The following is an 18,824-nucleotide window of genomic DNA, read 5'->3' on the forward strand; positions in this document are numbered from 1 at the left end:
TCAAAGGAACTAGGCCATTTAAGCCCAGAATGAATCTGTAAGTACCCACCCCATTCTTGTTTAATGAAAAGTAGTGTATATGTTCATAGGTTAGTAGCAGGCTAGCTGTCTTTGTGGACCTTTTTAAGCCTTGCCAGTTTTTCTTAAAGGTGAAAATCAAACCCTATGCCTTGTGTCTGTGAGGTATGCCAACTTTCAACCCCCTGCTGTATCACTCTGCTTAACTTGTAAAGGAAATCTGTCCATGAGGCATGGGATATGCTGTGTGCACATGATCTCTCTTCCATGTTTTATTAGTAGGCAAAGCCTTGGGTCCTTGGTTCTGCTATTAGTGGGACTATTTGATTTGTGGAAATAGAAGAGAAAAAGGAACACACAGTCCCTACTAGCATGGAAAGCATAGCATAGATCACTCCCAAGGAGTCTCTAAGACACTGAACACAGGGACACTTCCAGTCTTATTTGGTAGCTTAGGGATTTTTGATCACTGATGATCTTAGTTAGAATTTTTTTTTTCCAGGTAGCTTGATTTATCTAGTCAGGTACATCCCAAAAGGGACATTGCACTCAATAATTAGTCTAATCAGTGCTAGGTATAAGGGAATTTTTAGTCAAGCTTTACTTTGTCTACTTCAGTTTAGTTGCACAAGTCTTGCGAATAATTGGTATTATTTTTATATTTATTGGTATTTTTGTTGTAGTATTGTGATCCGTAATTTGTAATATTGCATTTTATTTGACTTTTAATATTTTTACACCTGTTATCATTGCATACTGACTCATACTGATTGCTTATCTTCAGTACTGTTTCCTTAGTTTTTCTTTTTTTTTATTGATCTTTGTGTGTTTTGAGTTTGATTTTGGGTAGTGGATGCTGTGTTGGTTGGTTGCTAATGTTTATAGTCTGCTCTACATTGTAATGAATGGGAAATATTGCATACTTTTTTTTTAGCATTTATATTAATTCATATTTTAATTTTGCAGTTGAATTTAGTGCTTTGGGTGCTGTGTGGTTCATTTACATTTTGGGGTATTTTCCGTCATATTTTGAAGTGTATTATGTTTATTTTGATTGGTTTCATTTTGTTTTTCATTCTCATAGTTTGTGTGGAAGCATGCAATTACCGTGTATGTATTTTTTGATAAATACACTTACTCCATGGTATGTATCTTACTGTACTGTGTATATCTCATTAATCTTTGGACCTTGTGGGAATTTTCATTCCTAGATCTCTGCTGAAAATAGGATGCTGCCCACTCTGATTACCCTGGTCAACACAAACAAATTATTAGAAATTAATATAATGTATACAGATAGCTGGCAACTCGACACCGTAAAACTTCACTGCCATTCAATGTGCGGACAAGGTGATCCGCTGTGGCGACCCCTAACCGGGAAAAAGCCGAAAGAAGAAGAAGAAGAATATAATGTATACAGATAGCACCCAAAATTAATATGTTTTTATTTTATTGGAGTTGAGCTTAATTTAAGAGAGACCTGGCAAGCCAACAGAGAGATTGAAGACAAATTAATAAATTAGTTTTGTTGCAGTTATTGTAAGTTTTTTTACCTGAGTATCTGAATAGCTTTAATGAGTCCTGTTAGCTAGTAATCTTGTTTTTGCCACACACCATCCCAGTGATGGCCCACATTGTTAGGTGTTTAGAGAACATGCAGTCTGTACAGTATCAGTACTACTTGTATTTAACTTTATTGTGCCCACGCATTTTCTGCACAGGAGGTATGTGGAATGTACATGATTCATACCACTTTATTTAATGAATTATTTGTTTACATTTATTAACTGGGTAAGCCCACTAGACACTTGTCACTTTTCAGGGGCATCCCAAGAGCACTGTTGGGTGCAGTGACCTGCTTAATGTATGCTGGCTGCTTTTGTTCTGTTGTACATGCTGTGTCACTGCCCCAGTTAAGGCAGCCATTATTCATCATGACCCTTGCAACTCAGTAATAATAAAGGAAACCTGCCATGGATAGTTTTGCATAACCCAGAGTTGGTCCCTTCCAATTGTTTGCAGCACTGAGTCAGTATTTATTTTTATTTATTTATTTACTGACATTTACCAGAAAAGTCCGACTAGGCACAGGTGCCCTTTTTCAGCAGAGGCCCGACTTTTGCTTAATTTATAGCAGACTGTGTAATTATCCTCTGACACCATATTCCTAAACCTTTCACCTTTGTGTCAGTGGCCATCATTATGTTTCTTCATGCATTTTTTGCTAGAACACTCCACTTAAGATAAATTTAATGTGTTGTAGCTGATAAGAGCTAGTAAAATAATAAGGTGGGGAAGCCGTATGTTCAGAGTTTGTCTTTTGTTTTTATTGATGACTGCATTAGATCATGCTACATTACAATGCATTACCCTACCTTACATCTCATTACACTGGACTACATTACATTTCATTTCATTTCCTTGACATAATTAGGAGACTATAGGCCTGTCTAGTGTATCCTACATACATCATTCTTCCTCCCCTCCTTTCAAGTCTTGGCCCTCACCCCATTTTCTTTCCACCACCAATCTGGTAGTCCATTCCATGCACGTTCAGTCCTTGTTGTGAATCTGTAAAGAAATGCTTTTAGTGATGTAAGGGCTAAACAGCCCCTGCACACACTCCTCCCTCCTCACGAGAACTGTATCACATCTCCCTGACATGATCTTGTATACATATGTCAGGTCACCCCTGTTTCCACAACTTTCGAGTGAGAAGAACTATAGTTTCTCTGGTTTCTGCTCATAACCATTCCCATTCATACCATGCACCCTTTTTTAATGGCTTTACTCTGGACCCCTTCCAGTAGCCTGATATCCCTTTCCTTGTGTGGCCTCTGAACTTCATACATCACTCGGTGGGGTGGGGGTGGAGGGCCGTGGCCTAGACAGGGCTTGGTATTGCAAAATCAATACCTCTTTGCTTCTTAAAATTATCCCCCATAAGGATAGCCCCTGTATTCTGTTGGCTATTGCCACTATCCTCTCATTCTGCTCTAGGTGGTGCAGTCGATATTTAATCAGTTCTGCCAGAACCTTTTACTGCTTTGTTTCCTGTTGTTTCCCTCTGTGTTCAGATTTGCTAGCTTCCATTCCTCAGGTACTTCTGCATTGATCAATGATCTGTTTAAAATCTGAGACATGGAATCTCCTCGCGCACTAGCCAGATCATTGAAGAACTATAACTCAGCCATTACTTTAGCTTGGGGACACCAAAAAAGTCAGAAACTCTTCCCTTACCCATAATGCAGCATCCTGTAACATAACTCAGATCTCATTTGCCACTTTCAGGTTTACACGTGGCTGCTTTCAGTTCTTGAGAGGATTAGAATGGGAGATAAGTTTTAAACATTTAAACATTTTCTGTTCCTTTACAGTAATGAAAAGTGCTAGAATTTAATTTATAATCTTTTTTCTAGTACCTCCCCATATTTTACACAATTTTATTGTGTATTTCTGCTTCCATTGTTGGTAGGCTTCCTCCCTTCCCTCCTTTTCTATAGTTTATACAGTTAGTGAACTGTTTATTACCATTCTAGGCATGATACCATTTTTTTTCTTAACTCTTTCATATAAAATATGTGTGTGTGTGTGTGTGTATATATATGTGTATATATATATATATATATATATATATATATATATATATATATATATATGGATTCACTTTATATCCTCGAAATACTGAAATTTCTAAATTCAGTATTTCGAAACTATAAAGTTGAAAATTTACAACCACAAAAACTCAGAACTGCAAAATTCAAAATCTCGCACACCGGAGATTTTGAATTCCGCGCTTCTACTCCACACACACACACACACACACACACACACACACTCTCTCTCTCTACTTCACCCCCCCTACTTAAATATTTTCACTTCAAGGTTGCACTACATACAAAGACACAACACACCACCACTCACGCTACATTCTCCTCACACGCACACATCACGGCAACAAAACACACTGACGCACACCAGAGCCCCTATTCAAATCCCCTAACACACGCACACTTACCTGAATCCATAACCACAGCTAAACCTCATAAGTGCGAAATTCAAAACCTCTGGTATTCAAGGTTTTGAATTTTGAACTTCTGAGCTTTCGCTCTTCTCAGGATTCCACTTTATGGGCTTGAAGTACTGAATTTTGATATTTCAGTATTTCAAGCATCTAAAGTGACTCTGCACATATATATATATATATATATATATATATATATATATAGAGAGAGAGAGAGAGAGCTTTTTACCTTTTTGCTCCAGTTGCCCAGTTAATGTTTGATGTCTCCCCTGATTTGTCATAATCCACCCCATAAACTCCAACACAAAAATTTTCGTCTTTCTATATGAACCCTTTCTACAACTTTAGAACACACAGTGGCTTGATCATTTTTGGCTAATGGTACCATCAGCTGGACAACCCTGATCCCATCCACCTTGGTTAGAATGACATCTGGAATTCTTTATTTTTGGTGCGGTCCCATACCAGTTTCTTGAATCCCTTGTGGAAAGACATCAGTCAACTCCCACTCCAGCTTGGAAGTTACAATCCCTTAGGTTACTACTTGAAGATTCAGATTGACTCATGGTTTAATCTTATTTTTCCTGCTTTCACTCCTTTGTCTCCTCCAGTCTGTCTTTCTTTTCCATTGAAGTATTTGGGAGTCAGTACGCACATCACTTTCCCCATCAGTCCACCCCTTTCTTTCTTAATTGCCCAGGGCACTTACCTTAGGGTGTTCTGATCCTGCAGCTTTCCTTTTTTCTTTAATGAGCTGGTGATCCTTCTCTTCTGTGACCTGCCCTTTATGAAGTCGACGGCTACACCTTCCTCCTTTGTCTTTCCTGTACAACCTTTACCTGGACACCTCCATGTCTCACTTAGTTTAACTGCAGACAAGTTTTTCTGTGATGCCAGCAATGTCCCATCCTGCATCACTGTGTGCAACTGCCTGTCTTCTTACCTGGAATATTTTATAGTGGATAATAATTTTACCCAGCCATGTTTCAAGTTACTTTGTTTTGTTGTTCTGTCTTGTTGTATGTCCCTTTTGCCTACTGCCGGAGTACCTGCCTCCCTCTTCTGCATCTCTGACATGCCCTGCTCCCTTCCATCTTTGTTTAAAGGTACCATTATTGAGGAGTACCTTCTCAAACAAGCTTTTGAGTAGTACTGCCCCTTCTAGGTGAATATCGAGCCTTTTTCTGCCACAGAGCAGGTCGCTGTCTCCTTCATTTCTTCTACCAGCCCAGCCCCCATCCCCTTGTCTACTGCTATAGCCAATTATTGCATTCTCTCTCTCCCCCTTCCTTCATGTGTTGATCGTGTTGATTCGTGAATAGTTAGTATTCCTGAGAATGCCACTTCCAAAGTCCTACCCGTCATTTCTTTGCTGCCTCCTTAGTCCTGTTTACTACCTCTTTCCCCTCCCACTGCTCTCCTTTGGTGACCATCTTTGTCTTCTCATGCCAAGTTCTGGATCTTTGTTTCAAAGGGAGATTCTGATCTTCAGGTATATTTATTATCAATTGGAAATTTATTTAAGCCAAGAAAACCTTCTCTGCTCATGATAATTCCTGTAAAACACTGCTTCATTTATTGTTTGCTCAAGTTTGCACTTGAAGGTCTTTGTGGATTAAGATCTAATGAAGGAAATAGACACCAAAAAGATACCTTACTGTTGGGGAGAATAAAGTGTAGTGTGGTAATTCCTTTTGGTATTGCACACCATTTCAGTTCCAAGATGTCTTGCTGCATCTCACAGGCGAAATAGAAAGCAAAAACATGTAGCCAAAATGTGCTGAATTGTGGTGGAGCTTAGTCTCTACATATGAAGCATTGCTTGTAGGACTGTGTATAAGGGAAGGTGAAGGCGATTGTTTTCCACTGTTATGGATGCAGCTGTTCTGAACTATACCATGTTAATTAAAACAGCAAGAACAAAAATCTCCTACGTTGTGCTTCCTGGCAGATTGATACTGTATTCTAGCATAAAGGAGGGGGTTGTTAACAAATAGGTGTCATTCCGTTTTCCCTTTAGACTTGTTTTCTGTGGGGAGATGACAGAAACTATACAGAGTATTGACATATCTGAAAATAGTATGGCCTACACAATTAATGCCCTAGAGGGAATAAAATTGATTTGGTAGTCTTCCTAATTACTAAGGCTGGTATAAATTAGCATTTTACAGCTAGCAAAGGCCATATGTTTATAAGATTAATTGACATGTTTTCACACCTGAAAGCTTTGTAATGACAGCCAGAATTCTGAGATTAGTCAAACTACATGTAACAAAGGGTATTTATCAGAGGTATTTTGAAAAAGTACCCATGTAGTGTCAATAATGTCCTTATTTTAAGGTAGTTGATATTACATTTTTGTTATGCCTTTATGCATCCTTTTGGATGTCTTGCTTGTATTCTTCAAAAAATGAATGACTTTAATTCCCCTTTGACCGGAGTTCCGCTGTGGCGACCCCTAACCGGGAAAAAGCCGAAAGACACAAACAAAACCTTCCTTGTTGTTGTTTTATGTCTTCCACTTAAATTATTGTTTTACTCTGTTTTGTTGAGAAGTCAAAATGCTGAGTGAAGTAGACAGGTCGCATTCAAACCCAAGGGTATGCTGCTGAGTGAAGTAGACAGGCAGCATTCAAACCCGAGGGTATGCATGTATATCCTCAAGCAGTTGTGACTGAGAAGGATTGCTGTATTATGGTATATGCCTACTACTCTTTATACTTTATTACCCTGAACAGCGGCATTCACAAAGCCCCTGGGGTCCCAGGTGGTGCTATTACACATGCTTAATGAGATTTTCTTTTATATAGATCTAGATGGCTAATGTGTTATGTTTACTTTTTTCTTGCATTTTGTAGGTCTTAACCAACTGCCCTTTGACCCTGCCAGTAACAATGAAGCTCTGCAGTTTACTAGCACCAATGGACCACTTATAACAGAATGCCCTGCTGAGAAAAGTGGAGAAACAAGCAAGAAAAGGAAACGATCCAGTGTCCTTCAAGGTAGGAAGTATAAAACAGAGCACACATTATTGTGGAAAGAAATATTTTTTTTACAGGAGACCAGTTCCCAGTGAATTTTACCTTGAATAACATTGAGATGATCTGTCAGATGAGAAGCTGTAGTTGCATTTTGATTTGAGTCTATATTTTTAAGCGTTTTATTAAACATCTGGCTTTGCTGCAAGTTTTTTAATGAGCTTTCTGTTTGAATACTCATCAGCTGACTGACTTGATCCATCACTGTTTTATGGCAATGATGTACCCATCATTCAGTCGGTTTATGCAGAATTTTTTGCATTTGTCTTTATTTTGTGGTACTTAAAAGATGCATCCTATGAAAAGATACATTTGGTGTACCTTTCATATACATGCAAAGCCTACTTTTAATATAGTCATGAAGTGTGCACCATTAGAATTTAAGCTGGAATAGAATTTACAGCATATTCAACTAGATTTTGAACCATTTACTCATAGATTTCTTTAATTTACTTCTGTGCACATGCAAATTATTGTGTGCGCGCTGAATGAAAGCACTGGGAGTTTCACTTTTCATATTAAGTTTTCTTTGTTTTCAACAGGGTCAAAATAAAATAATAGGAAACTTTTACACAAAATTGCTGAGCTATTTTTGCAGACATTGTGAAAATATTTTGAGGGATTTAATACCCATTTCTTCTATACCCAGTAATTATTTTTAGTTATAGTATATAGTCTGTCTTACTTTGTGTGTTACAATGCGTTGAAACTTTCACTGTGAAAGTATTTGTTATGTGCACTGAGGGCTGTTTCACTCATTTATTCATTCGCCTGGGAAGACCACCCTTATGGTGAAGATGCTGGAAGAAAATCAAAACCAAGGATTCAGTTATGAAATAAAGGAACAGGCTAGTGAAGGCTATGAGCTAGCAGCAGGTTAATGTCATGTTAAGACAACATATCATGTAACTGAGCATTATGTTAGTATACAGCTAGGTACTGTAATCTGCTCTAGCCTGTTGCAGCAAAGGTTAGATAGTAAGCATCAGGTTAGTGGTTGGTGAGTTTAACTTTTTAGCAGCGGCTACATATTTAGTCATTCATTCATAGTTACTCCAGTTTGAATGCGCAAATGAAAACCAGGGTTTATTTTGAAGGCAAATGAAAATATAAAGCAGTTAATGGATTATGATCGGCCTTGGCAAAGTGAACTTGCTAATATTTTTTTCCTACCTACCTTCTGCCAGCTTTCAGACTCCACCACCAGTAAAAATCCTACAGCCCTGCAACTTCTCACTTCCTTCTGGATTCCTACTTATCTACTATCAGCCATCAATAAAATCCAAGACTCCTTTACATAATCTTGCTACTTCTCGGCTTATCCTCTATTCTTCTGCTTCTCCTAAGCCATCCCTCATCCTACAATGACTCTAACACCTCTCAACCTCTGTCCAACCATCTGCCATACTTCTTCCCTAAACTCTCCATACTACAGCAAACCTATTTAATGACGCTCCTCACCTTTACCCCAAATATAGACCGACTAACTCTATTGCAACTCCAATCAAAATAAAATTAGCTGGAAAACTACTGTCCAAAAACAAGAATCACTAATACCCCAATTTACTAAAATCCTCCTGGGAGGAGACATTCACCCTAATCTTGGCCCCCTACCTATCACAACCAACATCAAGACAATTCCTTTCCACACACTACTCTAATTCCACAATGGCCAGTCCCCCCACCATGGTAATATAAATTTTGTCGCCATAAATATTAGAAGCAAAATCAGTAAATCACTGAACTACATGCATGGATTACCCAACACAAGCCTGATATTCTCACTATAACTGAAACTTTGCTTAAGTACAGCATAAACGATTCTGAAATTTATTATGCCCTACCCCTGGCCATGTTATCATCCATAATGACCATATACAGAGGTATTACTTTAATATTTCCCAACAACTACCACATTTCTCCCTAAAATCCAACAATACGAAAATTCTTACCCTTTTCTGAAACTAAAAAAATATAAATAAATATGTATGATCCTATGATTCGGCTACTGTCCTTTACATCCCTCCTTGTGACAGTACAGCTATACTGGAAGATAACCCATATTGAATATCCATAACAATTCCACAAATAAACATACTGCTAGGTGATGTAAATATCAGGTGGTTGGACATAACCTCTAACTCCCCTACATCCAGCATGAACTTATATGATCTCTCACAACTAAGTAATAGCCCCCCACTTTCTAGCAAGGTATCAAACTCCTTATTAGACAGGATGCTAGTATCAGAGCCTAGTAAATTCACCACCGTAGGTACAGTGTGAGACTCTCTGTGACAGCCTCCCAATCTATACAACCAGACATCTCTTACATTCACTTAAACAGCATATTTATAAAACAACACATAACCTGTCCAATTTTAACCCTGTTATATTCATTACTACCCTATCATTTAACTGGAACACCCTAAAAGCCTCCCAATCTATACAACCAGACATCTCTTACATTCACTTAAACAGCATATTTATAAAACAACACATAACCTGTCCAATTTTAACCCTGTTATATTCATTACTACCCTATCATCTAACTGGAACACCCTAAAAGTCCTCCCCTTATGATGCCTTAAATGAATTCAATACAGCTTTCCTAAATAGCCATGCACTTCCTAGAAGGAACGGACTAGAAACAAATATTACAATTTGGCTATCTAAAAGAGTAGAATGTGAATGTAGGATAGAGGAAAAAACGGCAAAAATGTAAAACACTACAATATCCCAAACTTTAGAATGCTCCACAAATAAATGAAGCGAAAAAGTATGCAAGAACAACATTAAGAACAATAATAAACACAACCTTAAAAAATTCTGGTCAGCCATTAAAGAAATCTTAAATCCCAGTGAAGAATTCCACCCTAACCACTCTCCCAGTTAGTCACCACTCGAAACTGCAGTTGAATTCAGCTCTTAAATCAGCGATAGTATAGCATCCTTATCCAAGGATGTCCTAATATCTAATCTCAACCCTGCCTAACAGCCACATATCACCACATCCACTTTCAAACCTCTGCTCACATTCTATATAAAACTATTCTTTAACTCAAATCATGCCCTACTTCAGCTGATGACCTTCCAAGTGACTATCTTAAAGTAGCAGCCAGTAACACTGCCTTTCCTGTCTCAGTCCTTATAAATAGGTCATTCCAAGAATCCCACATTCCTTCTCTCTGAAAAAAAAAAACAAACATTTCTTTCAAAGGAAGAAATTCAGCAGACCTCACTAACTATAGCAATCTTATCTGCTTTCCAAATACTTGAAAAATGTATTAAAAAATAATTGTTAAAGTATCTTTTGCAGGAAAAACTCCTACCCCCACATATTATGGCTTTTGCCTTCCCATAGTACTAACACTATACTTCTCTCCTTTATAGGTACTGAAAATAAAGCTAGAGGTAATGGCAAATTAGTCTCCTTCATATTTCTAGACTTGTCTAAAGCCTTTGACACAGTTTTTCACTGCAAACTTCTACTTCAGATGTCCTCACTAGATCGGTCTCGCCCATCTTTCAGTTCAAATGCTACTTGTCCAATAGGTAACAGACAGTCAAATGGCACTCTGCCCTCTCTTCATACCTTGCAGTCACCACTGGTGTACCACAAGGCTCTCTCCTTGGTGTCATCCTCTTTAACATTCTCACCAACACCCTCCACAACAGGCCTCCCTAATATAATACTCAGATGACTGTCCACTCATTTGAACATCAACCTGGTACATCTCAAAAAAAAAAAAAAAACTATAATCCTTTTTCTTAATACTACAGCCATTTAAATCACTTCTCATAGCAAATTATTAGGGATGATGGAGGATGATTTTCTTAATATCATCCTGCATACACAAAATTGCATACAAAATTCACCAAAAACTAGGGATGCTTTATAGAGCCAAAAACTTTCTGACCAATGCAACTACAACAATGCTTGTTGCTACTCGCTTCCTCACTTCACTACTTTATGACTCTCCCATCCTTATTAACATCTAGACATCACAAAAAGCAAAACTTGAACAATGCTAAAGAGACTAAATTTGCAGAAAATACCCCTTTTGGAACTCACCACTGCATTGCACTAAAAAGCCTAAATTGGTTTAGAAATACTCAACTATCATATACACAGCTTCTTACCACCTATAAAATTATCCAGCATCCATCTGCTTATCCAGCACTAAATACCATTCTATACAACTATGTTCCCTCTAGATCATTATCATCCAATGACCAAGAAATTTTCTATGTCCACAAACCTATCACATCTGCTGGACATGGTCTGTACTCATACCTTGTTTCCAAGGCCTGAAACTTCTTGCGCATATCCATCAGGTCAGTTCCACTCTCCAGTCCTTTAAGCCATTCTGAAAGACTTCCGATCCAAAATCTGCCCTTTCTCAACCCCAGGGCAAACAATATTCCTAAATATGAACAAGTACCTATTCATGCCTTTTACTTCAGTTCTTCACTAACTTCCTAACTTTAATCAATTTCTCTCCCCTGGCTCTCTCTCTAAATATACCATAATCCTGTTTTTTTCCCCTCTCACTTCATATTGCATTTCCTGTTTGTATTATATTAGCTTATCTTTAATTTCTCTAAACTGGCTAAAATTTCTGTAAGTATTAAGTCATTGTCATGCATGTTGTATCTTTTTAAACAATGTTTTATTATGTCCAATTTGGTATAAATATTTATGTTGTAGATGTTTTTGTATTATGTTTGAAGACTGTAAATTGTTGTTGTTTAAATGGTTTTGTAATATTTTGGAGTTTTTCTCCCCAGGACTGCACTGAAAAAGTTCTCGTACCCAATCATACTTTCCCATTAATCAGATGTCAATAAATAAATAAATAAATTCAAATATCCACATTTAGCATCACAATTCCAAGGACATTTTAAAATAAATAAATAAAAAAATAAAACACAAGGTTGTGTCAACCAATTTTTTTTTTTATGTATTATAAGGTATCCAAGCCAAAAGTCCATTTATGTTATAGTTGTATTATATTTTGTAGTGACATTACCATGGTGTGTAGTTTTTTTGTCTGCTTGATGAGTGTTATGAGCATATATTCATGCCACTTAAACATGCATTAAATCATTATCCAACAAGTCCGCCCAACATAATCATGTAAACTTCTGACATAAAGTGATTTGTTTCAGTTTTTTTAAATGCGTTGCTTTTGTTTTGCATGTGTTACAATAGCAGTATCACTTACCACAGTAGCAACAACTGTTAAATGATTCTACCAAAGATGACACACACATCTCCTAGCTAAAATTGTGAAGACAGAGCTTCTGTTTGCATTCTAAAACTAACTCCCCCCAGTGATGTCATGTTAAGTTATCAGTCTGAGTAGAGCTGGAAAAATTGAAGTGTGGCAGTTTTTTTTTTCCCGGAGATTTGCTCTCTTATTTTTCCTGGGCTTCAACTGTGACAAAATAAAACACTGTAAATGCATTTAGTTTTATAATCTAATCAATATTGTACTGGATGTTTTGCTGTTCTAAATGGCATTCATTTTCAAGGTGTTACTGATAAGCTTATACAATAGTGAAAGAGGTTCTGTCTGTGTGTTGTACTCCTCGTAGGTAGCCCCATGCTTTTATTTCTCTGAAAATAGCTACTTTTTTAATTGTTTTCTGGTGTGTAAACCAAGATTTTATGCTGGATGTGCTATGCGTGCCTCTCAGCTGTCCCTAACATTGTAAAATTTCCCTGACTGGGTTTTCACTCACACACACCTCTTTAACAAAATACTGTTGCATACTTCATGCATGACACCCATGTGCATATATCACAGCCTTTCTCTTTGTTCTACTGTCAGCACTATCATCCTTTAATCTTGTCTCTGTATCACCCTCCAAGTAATTTCAGGAATAAGCTTTTATTTTCTCATAAACTGCACTACATACCCTTTCCTATAGTGTTGTACTGCATTTTCTTCATAAATCAATAAATGAACAAAATGAAACAAAAAAGTTAACTTTACGTAAAGGAGCTGAAACAAGACACCAAGTATCCCCCCCCCCCCCCAAGAACAGCTGTGTATGTGTGTGTGTGTATGTATAATGATATATGACATTACTTCTGTGGGGATCATTACAGTGCTCATTCCTAATTTCATATTTATAGCTAATTTTGCCATTCATTAGCTTCCTCCACTTCATTCCAAATAAAATCATTTCACCCTTGCACATACTGTCACTCAAAAGAACCCAAACAACAGTGCACCCTGTGGAAGTAATGCAGTCACCAGTTTAGAAAATATAGGTATTTAATTTAGTGATCAGCACCAAAAGAAATTCATTATACCCAAACAGAACCCATACTATGTGATTTCCCAAATTTATTTTATTTTACTTTGTTTGTTTTTTGCTTTTGTTGACCAGGAAAGTCCATCTGAGTAGGAAAAAAAACCCTTTTCAGCAAAGCCCTCACAAGGTAGAGAGAAAGTAACATACATACATACATACATGGTATGATGGATTGTTTGAACATACAATAATGAGAAAAAAAACAATGACTAAAGATACAAGATCACTGGCCAAATAGTCAATTTAGAGCAGGATTTAAGTACAGTATGGAGCCTCAGCAACATTACTGACATCTGAACTTCCTATTGAACGTAAATAAGGGTAATTCTTAAGAATTTAGAATTCCAGCATCAAAAGTTAAACCTGTAACTTGGATGTCAGTGCTTTCACAAGAAAAAAGTACCCCAGCCCTCAGAATTGCTTTCATGCACTGAACTGATAGCTTTAGTGCAATGCCAAACATGTCAGAGAGCATTTCACGGAGAATTATAAGGAGGTGGAGCATCAAACACTAAAAGATAAAAAAAGAGATACAAATGATTGTAAGTGATAAAACAATTATTGAGAAACCATTTAAATCAATTTGAATTATTCCTACATCTGTGTCTTTACTTCAACAAGGTAAGAGAGCCTCATGATTCATGTCTGTACACTTCTAATAACAGTTGTCTAATGGTGTGTTGTGAACTCGTGGTTTGTGTGATGATGGGTATTTGGATATAGCCAGAAGATTTTGGTCTCAAGCTTAGAGCTAATCACTTTAAATGTGGTTAAAGGTATTTTACACTACTTGAATGTAGTGTTTACTGGCTGTCATTAGAAACACATTGCTGAATTTTTGCAGATTAAAAAGTGTATAGAAGCTTCCCCCATACTGCCTTTTTTAGGCAATGCCAAAGTGAAAGTACTTCCGACATAGCAAATGTAAAGGTATTACTGCTGCTCAATGCTAGAAGTCTAAACAAAAAAAATCCACTTCCTGGAAGCTCTCTTTACCCTAGAGAATGCTGACATCTGTGCAGTCACTGAGACATGGTTTAACGCCATGGAGAGCACACCAACAGTGCTAGGTTATAATGCCTTCCACACATTTAGGCCGGCTACTTCACAGGCAAGGACTAAAGGTGGAGGTGTCTGTATTTACATCAAAGAGAAATGTACTTCAAGGCTGGACCCCAGCTAAACCTGGACTGTTCAAGAACTATTCTAGGTTAACTTCCTGCTATTAAGTGAGACCTTGGCAAAATTGCAAGCCTCCATAAACCCTGAGAACACTGCTGCCTATGCAGAACTTTCACAGAAGCCCTGTAGAAGCATGTTAATAGTTGCATAGAGGCAGCTGTACCCACCAGGAAAATGTATAGAACTAACCAAAAAAAAAAAAACACCCTGGTGGGATCACAAAGTCAATAGGCTGTATAACAGGAGGAAGAAAATCATGGCAAAAATTAGGAGTTGCAACACCCAGCAGGACAAAAGCACTCTCATCAAACTAAACAAACAGCTCAGAGGACAAATAAGGTGTACCAAAGCCAAATCTGAGGTAGGTTTGGCCTCCCAGATCAAGGACAACCACAAAGCATTATTTAGCTATGTCCTCAACCTCAAAGGCAATACACAATTGTGTGCAAGCGCATTATAAATGGAGCCACCTATACTGAGCAAGAAGACCTAGGAAACCTCCTGGCTGATAGATTCAGCTCCAACTTTACCCCACTCTCCCCCTCAATCTTCCCTCAGGAAATATCAAATATAACACCCCTACTTTCACTAGAGAACAGATCCTTAATGGTCTCTCTAAGACCAAGAACACTGCATCAGTGGGTCCAGACAATATCCCAGGATGCCTTTTATATAGCATGAAACATGACCTATTAGGGCCTCTGGAGTTACTGTTCAACTGCAGCCTCCAAGCAGGTTTCGTGCCTCATGAATGGAGAAAGGCAACAGTCATCCACCTGCACAAAGGTGGGCTATCTACAGATCCTGGAAACTAGAGACCTATAAGTCTCACTAGTCTTGTATGTAAAGCCATGGAAAGAGTTATCATGGAGATGATCAGTAGAGATATAGTAAACCTCCAGACACTGGACCCAACCCAGTTTGGTTTCGTCAAGGGCAGATCATGCCTTTGCAACCTGGTGGACTTCTTTGAGAAGGTCATCAAAGCAACAGATGAGGGCAAAGTCGTTCACAGTCTGCCTTGACCTGGTCAAGACATTTGACACAATACCCCACTTAGGCATTGTTGACAAACTCAAGAGGTTAAGTACAAACCCGTATGTCACCCAGTGGATAGCCAACTGGCTCACAGACAGGACCCAGGAAGTTAGAATTGGGGAGTCCACCTCTACAAAGAGGTCAGTCGCAAGTGGAGTCCCTCAGGGATCAGTCCTTGAACTGCTCCTTTTTGGCATTTACTTCTCAGAAGTCAAGGCCAATGTCAGTGGTCTCCGCCTGACTAAATTTGCAGATTTCAAATTAGGAGCGGTCATTGAATCTCACACTGACACACATTGTCAACGAGGGGCTGACACAGACAAACAACTGGTGTCAGAGCCATGGACTAAAACTAAACCCCAAGAAAGGCATAATAGTATCCTTTGGGAAGTCATCCATCCCTGGTAACTATCATATTGACAACACACTGCTTAGAGTTGACCCAGTGGTCAGGGATTTGGGGACACACACAGATAGTAATCTAGCCTTTGACCATCATGTGTCTACAGTGGTGAGGAAATCATTGTATGTTGTGCAACTTATAAACAAAGGTATAGCATTTAAGTCCAAGGAAGTCATTGTTCCACTGTATTCAAGATTCATCAGACCTATCATTGAGTACAATGCCCCCTTTATGTACCTAAGCAGGCATATCCAGCAATTAGAACATCCACAGGGGTTCCTTACTAAAAAGAATACAGGGCATAAGTAAAATTTCCTATGCAGACCGCCTCAAGGCACTGTCCTTGATTTCTGTCTCCTACAGGCTTTTGAAGGTCGATCTGTGCCTGGTATACAGTACATTGTCAGACCCTACTCTGATGGACCTGCTGCATATCCATAAAACAAACAGCACCAGAATTACCCATTCTAAAGACTTAAATATTGCCTGTGATATAAATAGGACCTGTTGGGGAGATAGGTATGTATCCCAGAGACTACCCTGTCTATGGAACAGGCTCCCCATCCATGTGAAGCAGAGTTCCTCCCTAACCCAATTCAAATGCAACTTGAACAATTGGATGGGAAACTGGAAATTCATCCCTAGTTTGGCACCTATGTCTCCAATGGACACAGGTAACCTGTAAATGGTTCATCTCCCAGGCCCACGCTTACACTTAACAAGGGTATCAGAACTTGTCAGAGATTTGGGATGCATGGCTAGGCGTAAAAAGGCCCTTGTGGTTGTTAGCCTAGTAAACACCTATGACCGTCCTCTGCTATGTGAACAAGCAGGGGGGAAGCAAATTCTACTTACTATGCAGGTTGACACTGCAGGCTTGCGAGCTGGCAGTCCAATATCAAGCTCCTCTTCAGCCAGTGTACATTCCATCCAGCCGTAATTGTTTGACAGACACCTTGAGCAGGTCCCTAACACAGTCCCATGAATGAATGCTTCAAAGGGGTGTGTTTCTGGACATTGTCCACTAGTGGGGTACTCCTCAAGTAGATCTTTTTGCCTCCCCCAAGGATAGACAGCTTCCATAATGTTGTGCCAGAGTTCCAAACCCCCCTGGTTTGGAAAGTGGATGCCCTCTTGTTCTCTTGGAAAGGGATGTTTGTGTATGCATTCCTTCCCCGTCCACTTATTCTGAAAGTCCTGTTCAGAATTCAGCAGGACAACCCAAAAATCTTGGTGGTGACTCCCTTTTGGTCAAGACAGCATTGGTTCCCTCTTCTCCTGCATTTAGCCAAGGGCAGTCACCACAATTTGTCACAGGTTGCTTCTCACACAAGACAAAGGAACTCTCATCCATCCCCACTTGTCCACTCTTCAGTTGACACTTTGGGTGATAGGGTTTTAATTCCTTTGACACCTGTTCTCTGTGGATGTGCTAAGGGTCCTGCAGGAGGCCAGGAAACCCAGTACCAAAACATCTTACCTATCCAAGTGGAAGAGATTTTTACTTTGGTGTTTCTCATGAAACCGAGATTCACTATTAGTGGAAGTCCCCTTGGTTCTATCTTATTCGTGTGAATTGCTCAGTGCTGGCTTGTCCTACTCTTCAGTGAAGGCCCATATGTCAGCTGTTTCTGCCTGCCTGCCTCCCCCCTCTAGCTAGCAGATTTGAGGCTAAACAATTTCTTAAAGCGGTCCTTCACATTAGACCTCCCAGGAATACTATCCCTGTGATCTTAATTTTGTACTTGGAAAAGCTGACTCTTCCCCTTTCGAGCTAGCTTCATCAGCTTCCCTGCAACACTGCTCTGGAAAACTGTACTTCTCCTAGCATTAACTTCAGCTAGATCTGTGTCTGAGCTCCAGGCCCTAATGGCTTCTCCCCCTTTTTGTTTTTTTCATAAAGACAGAGTGTGGTTGCGTACCAACCCTTTATTTTTTGCCCAAGGTAGTCAATGAATTGTCAATCAGTTGATTCCTTTACCTATTTACGTTTCCTTCTCCACAAAATTCTAGTGAGAAGGTGTTGCACCCCCTGGATGTGCATAGACAACTTAGATTTTATTTAGACAAGACCAAATCTATCAGGAAATCAGACTAACTTTTTTGTTTCTTATCATACCTGGAATTGCCCGTTTCCAAGTAGACTCTTTCGACTTGGATTTCTAAGTCTATGTTGTGCTGTTATGTGAAGCATGGTAAGACCCTTGCTTTTTCTGTAAAGGCCCATTCCACTAGGGCTGTAGCTTCTTCAGGTGCTTTTTTTCAAGGGACTAGATGCTACCTCTATTCTCTAAGTGGCTACATGGACTTCTCTGCATACCTTCACTAAACATTACAAATTGGATGGCATTTCTAAGTCTGGGGCAGGTTTTTCCAGAGCCATACTCCATGGCTTTCTGAAGAGCTCAACTGCTTCTTCCTGTATTGTCTCCTCATGAGCTTTTGTACTCTCCCTCATGTAAAGAATACTGTAACAGATGAAAAGGACATAGAATAGTTGTGTAAAATCTTACCATAATGATAGATGTCTTCTCTTTGTCGAAGTATTCCAATCCCTCCCTCCTTTCCCCAGTTGTTTGGCTCTTTATTTTGGATGGTCATACCCTACTTTCCTTAGGGTGGCTTTCCTCCTGGGACATTCAGTTCTGAGTTTGGAGCGTGCATACGTCACTTTTATGGCTGACATATAATAGCAGCCTACGTGTGACGTACCACATACCCTATAGTAGTGAAAGACTTTTGTATACTGGCTGATGTTAGGTCAGCTACTGTGGAGAACTCATTCATGTAAACAATA

The 18,824-nt window shown here is 38.9% G+C and overlaps 1 protein-coding gene across 4 annotated transcripts in view; it reads left to right on the forward strand.

Moving 5' to 3' along the window:
- The window catches only part of LOC122789409 (ecto-NOX disulfide-thiol exchanger 2-like), a 3,915,450-nt gene that overhangs the window by 1,710,222 nt on the left and 2,186,404 nt on the right, over positions 1-18,824 (forward strand). For all 4 annotated transcript variants that reach the window (XM_044056835.1, XM_044056836.1, XM_044056837.1 and 1 more), the window contains one exon: positions 6,901-7,044. In XM_044056835.1, the coding sequence (XP_043912770.1) occupies positions 6,901-7,044 (144 nt within the window). The remainder of the gene's footprint in view (positions 1-6,900; positions 7,045-18,824) is intronic.

The sequence above is a fragment of the Protopterus annectens genome, chromosome 14.part0 (assembly GCF_019279795.1).
Source record: "Protopterus annectens isolate FY-2018-M chromosome 14.part0, PAN1.0, whole genome shotgun sequence".
In the NCBI taxonomy this organism is placed as follows: domain Eukaryota; kingdom Metazoa; phylum Chordata; order Ceratodontiformes; family Protopteridae; genus Protopterus; species Protopterus annectens.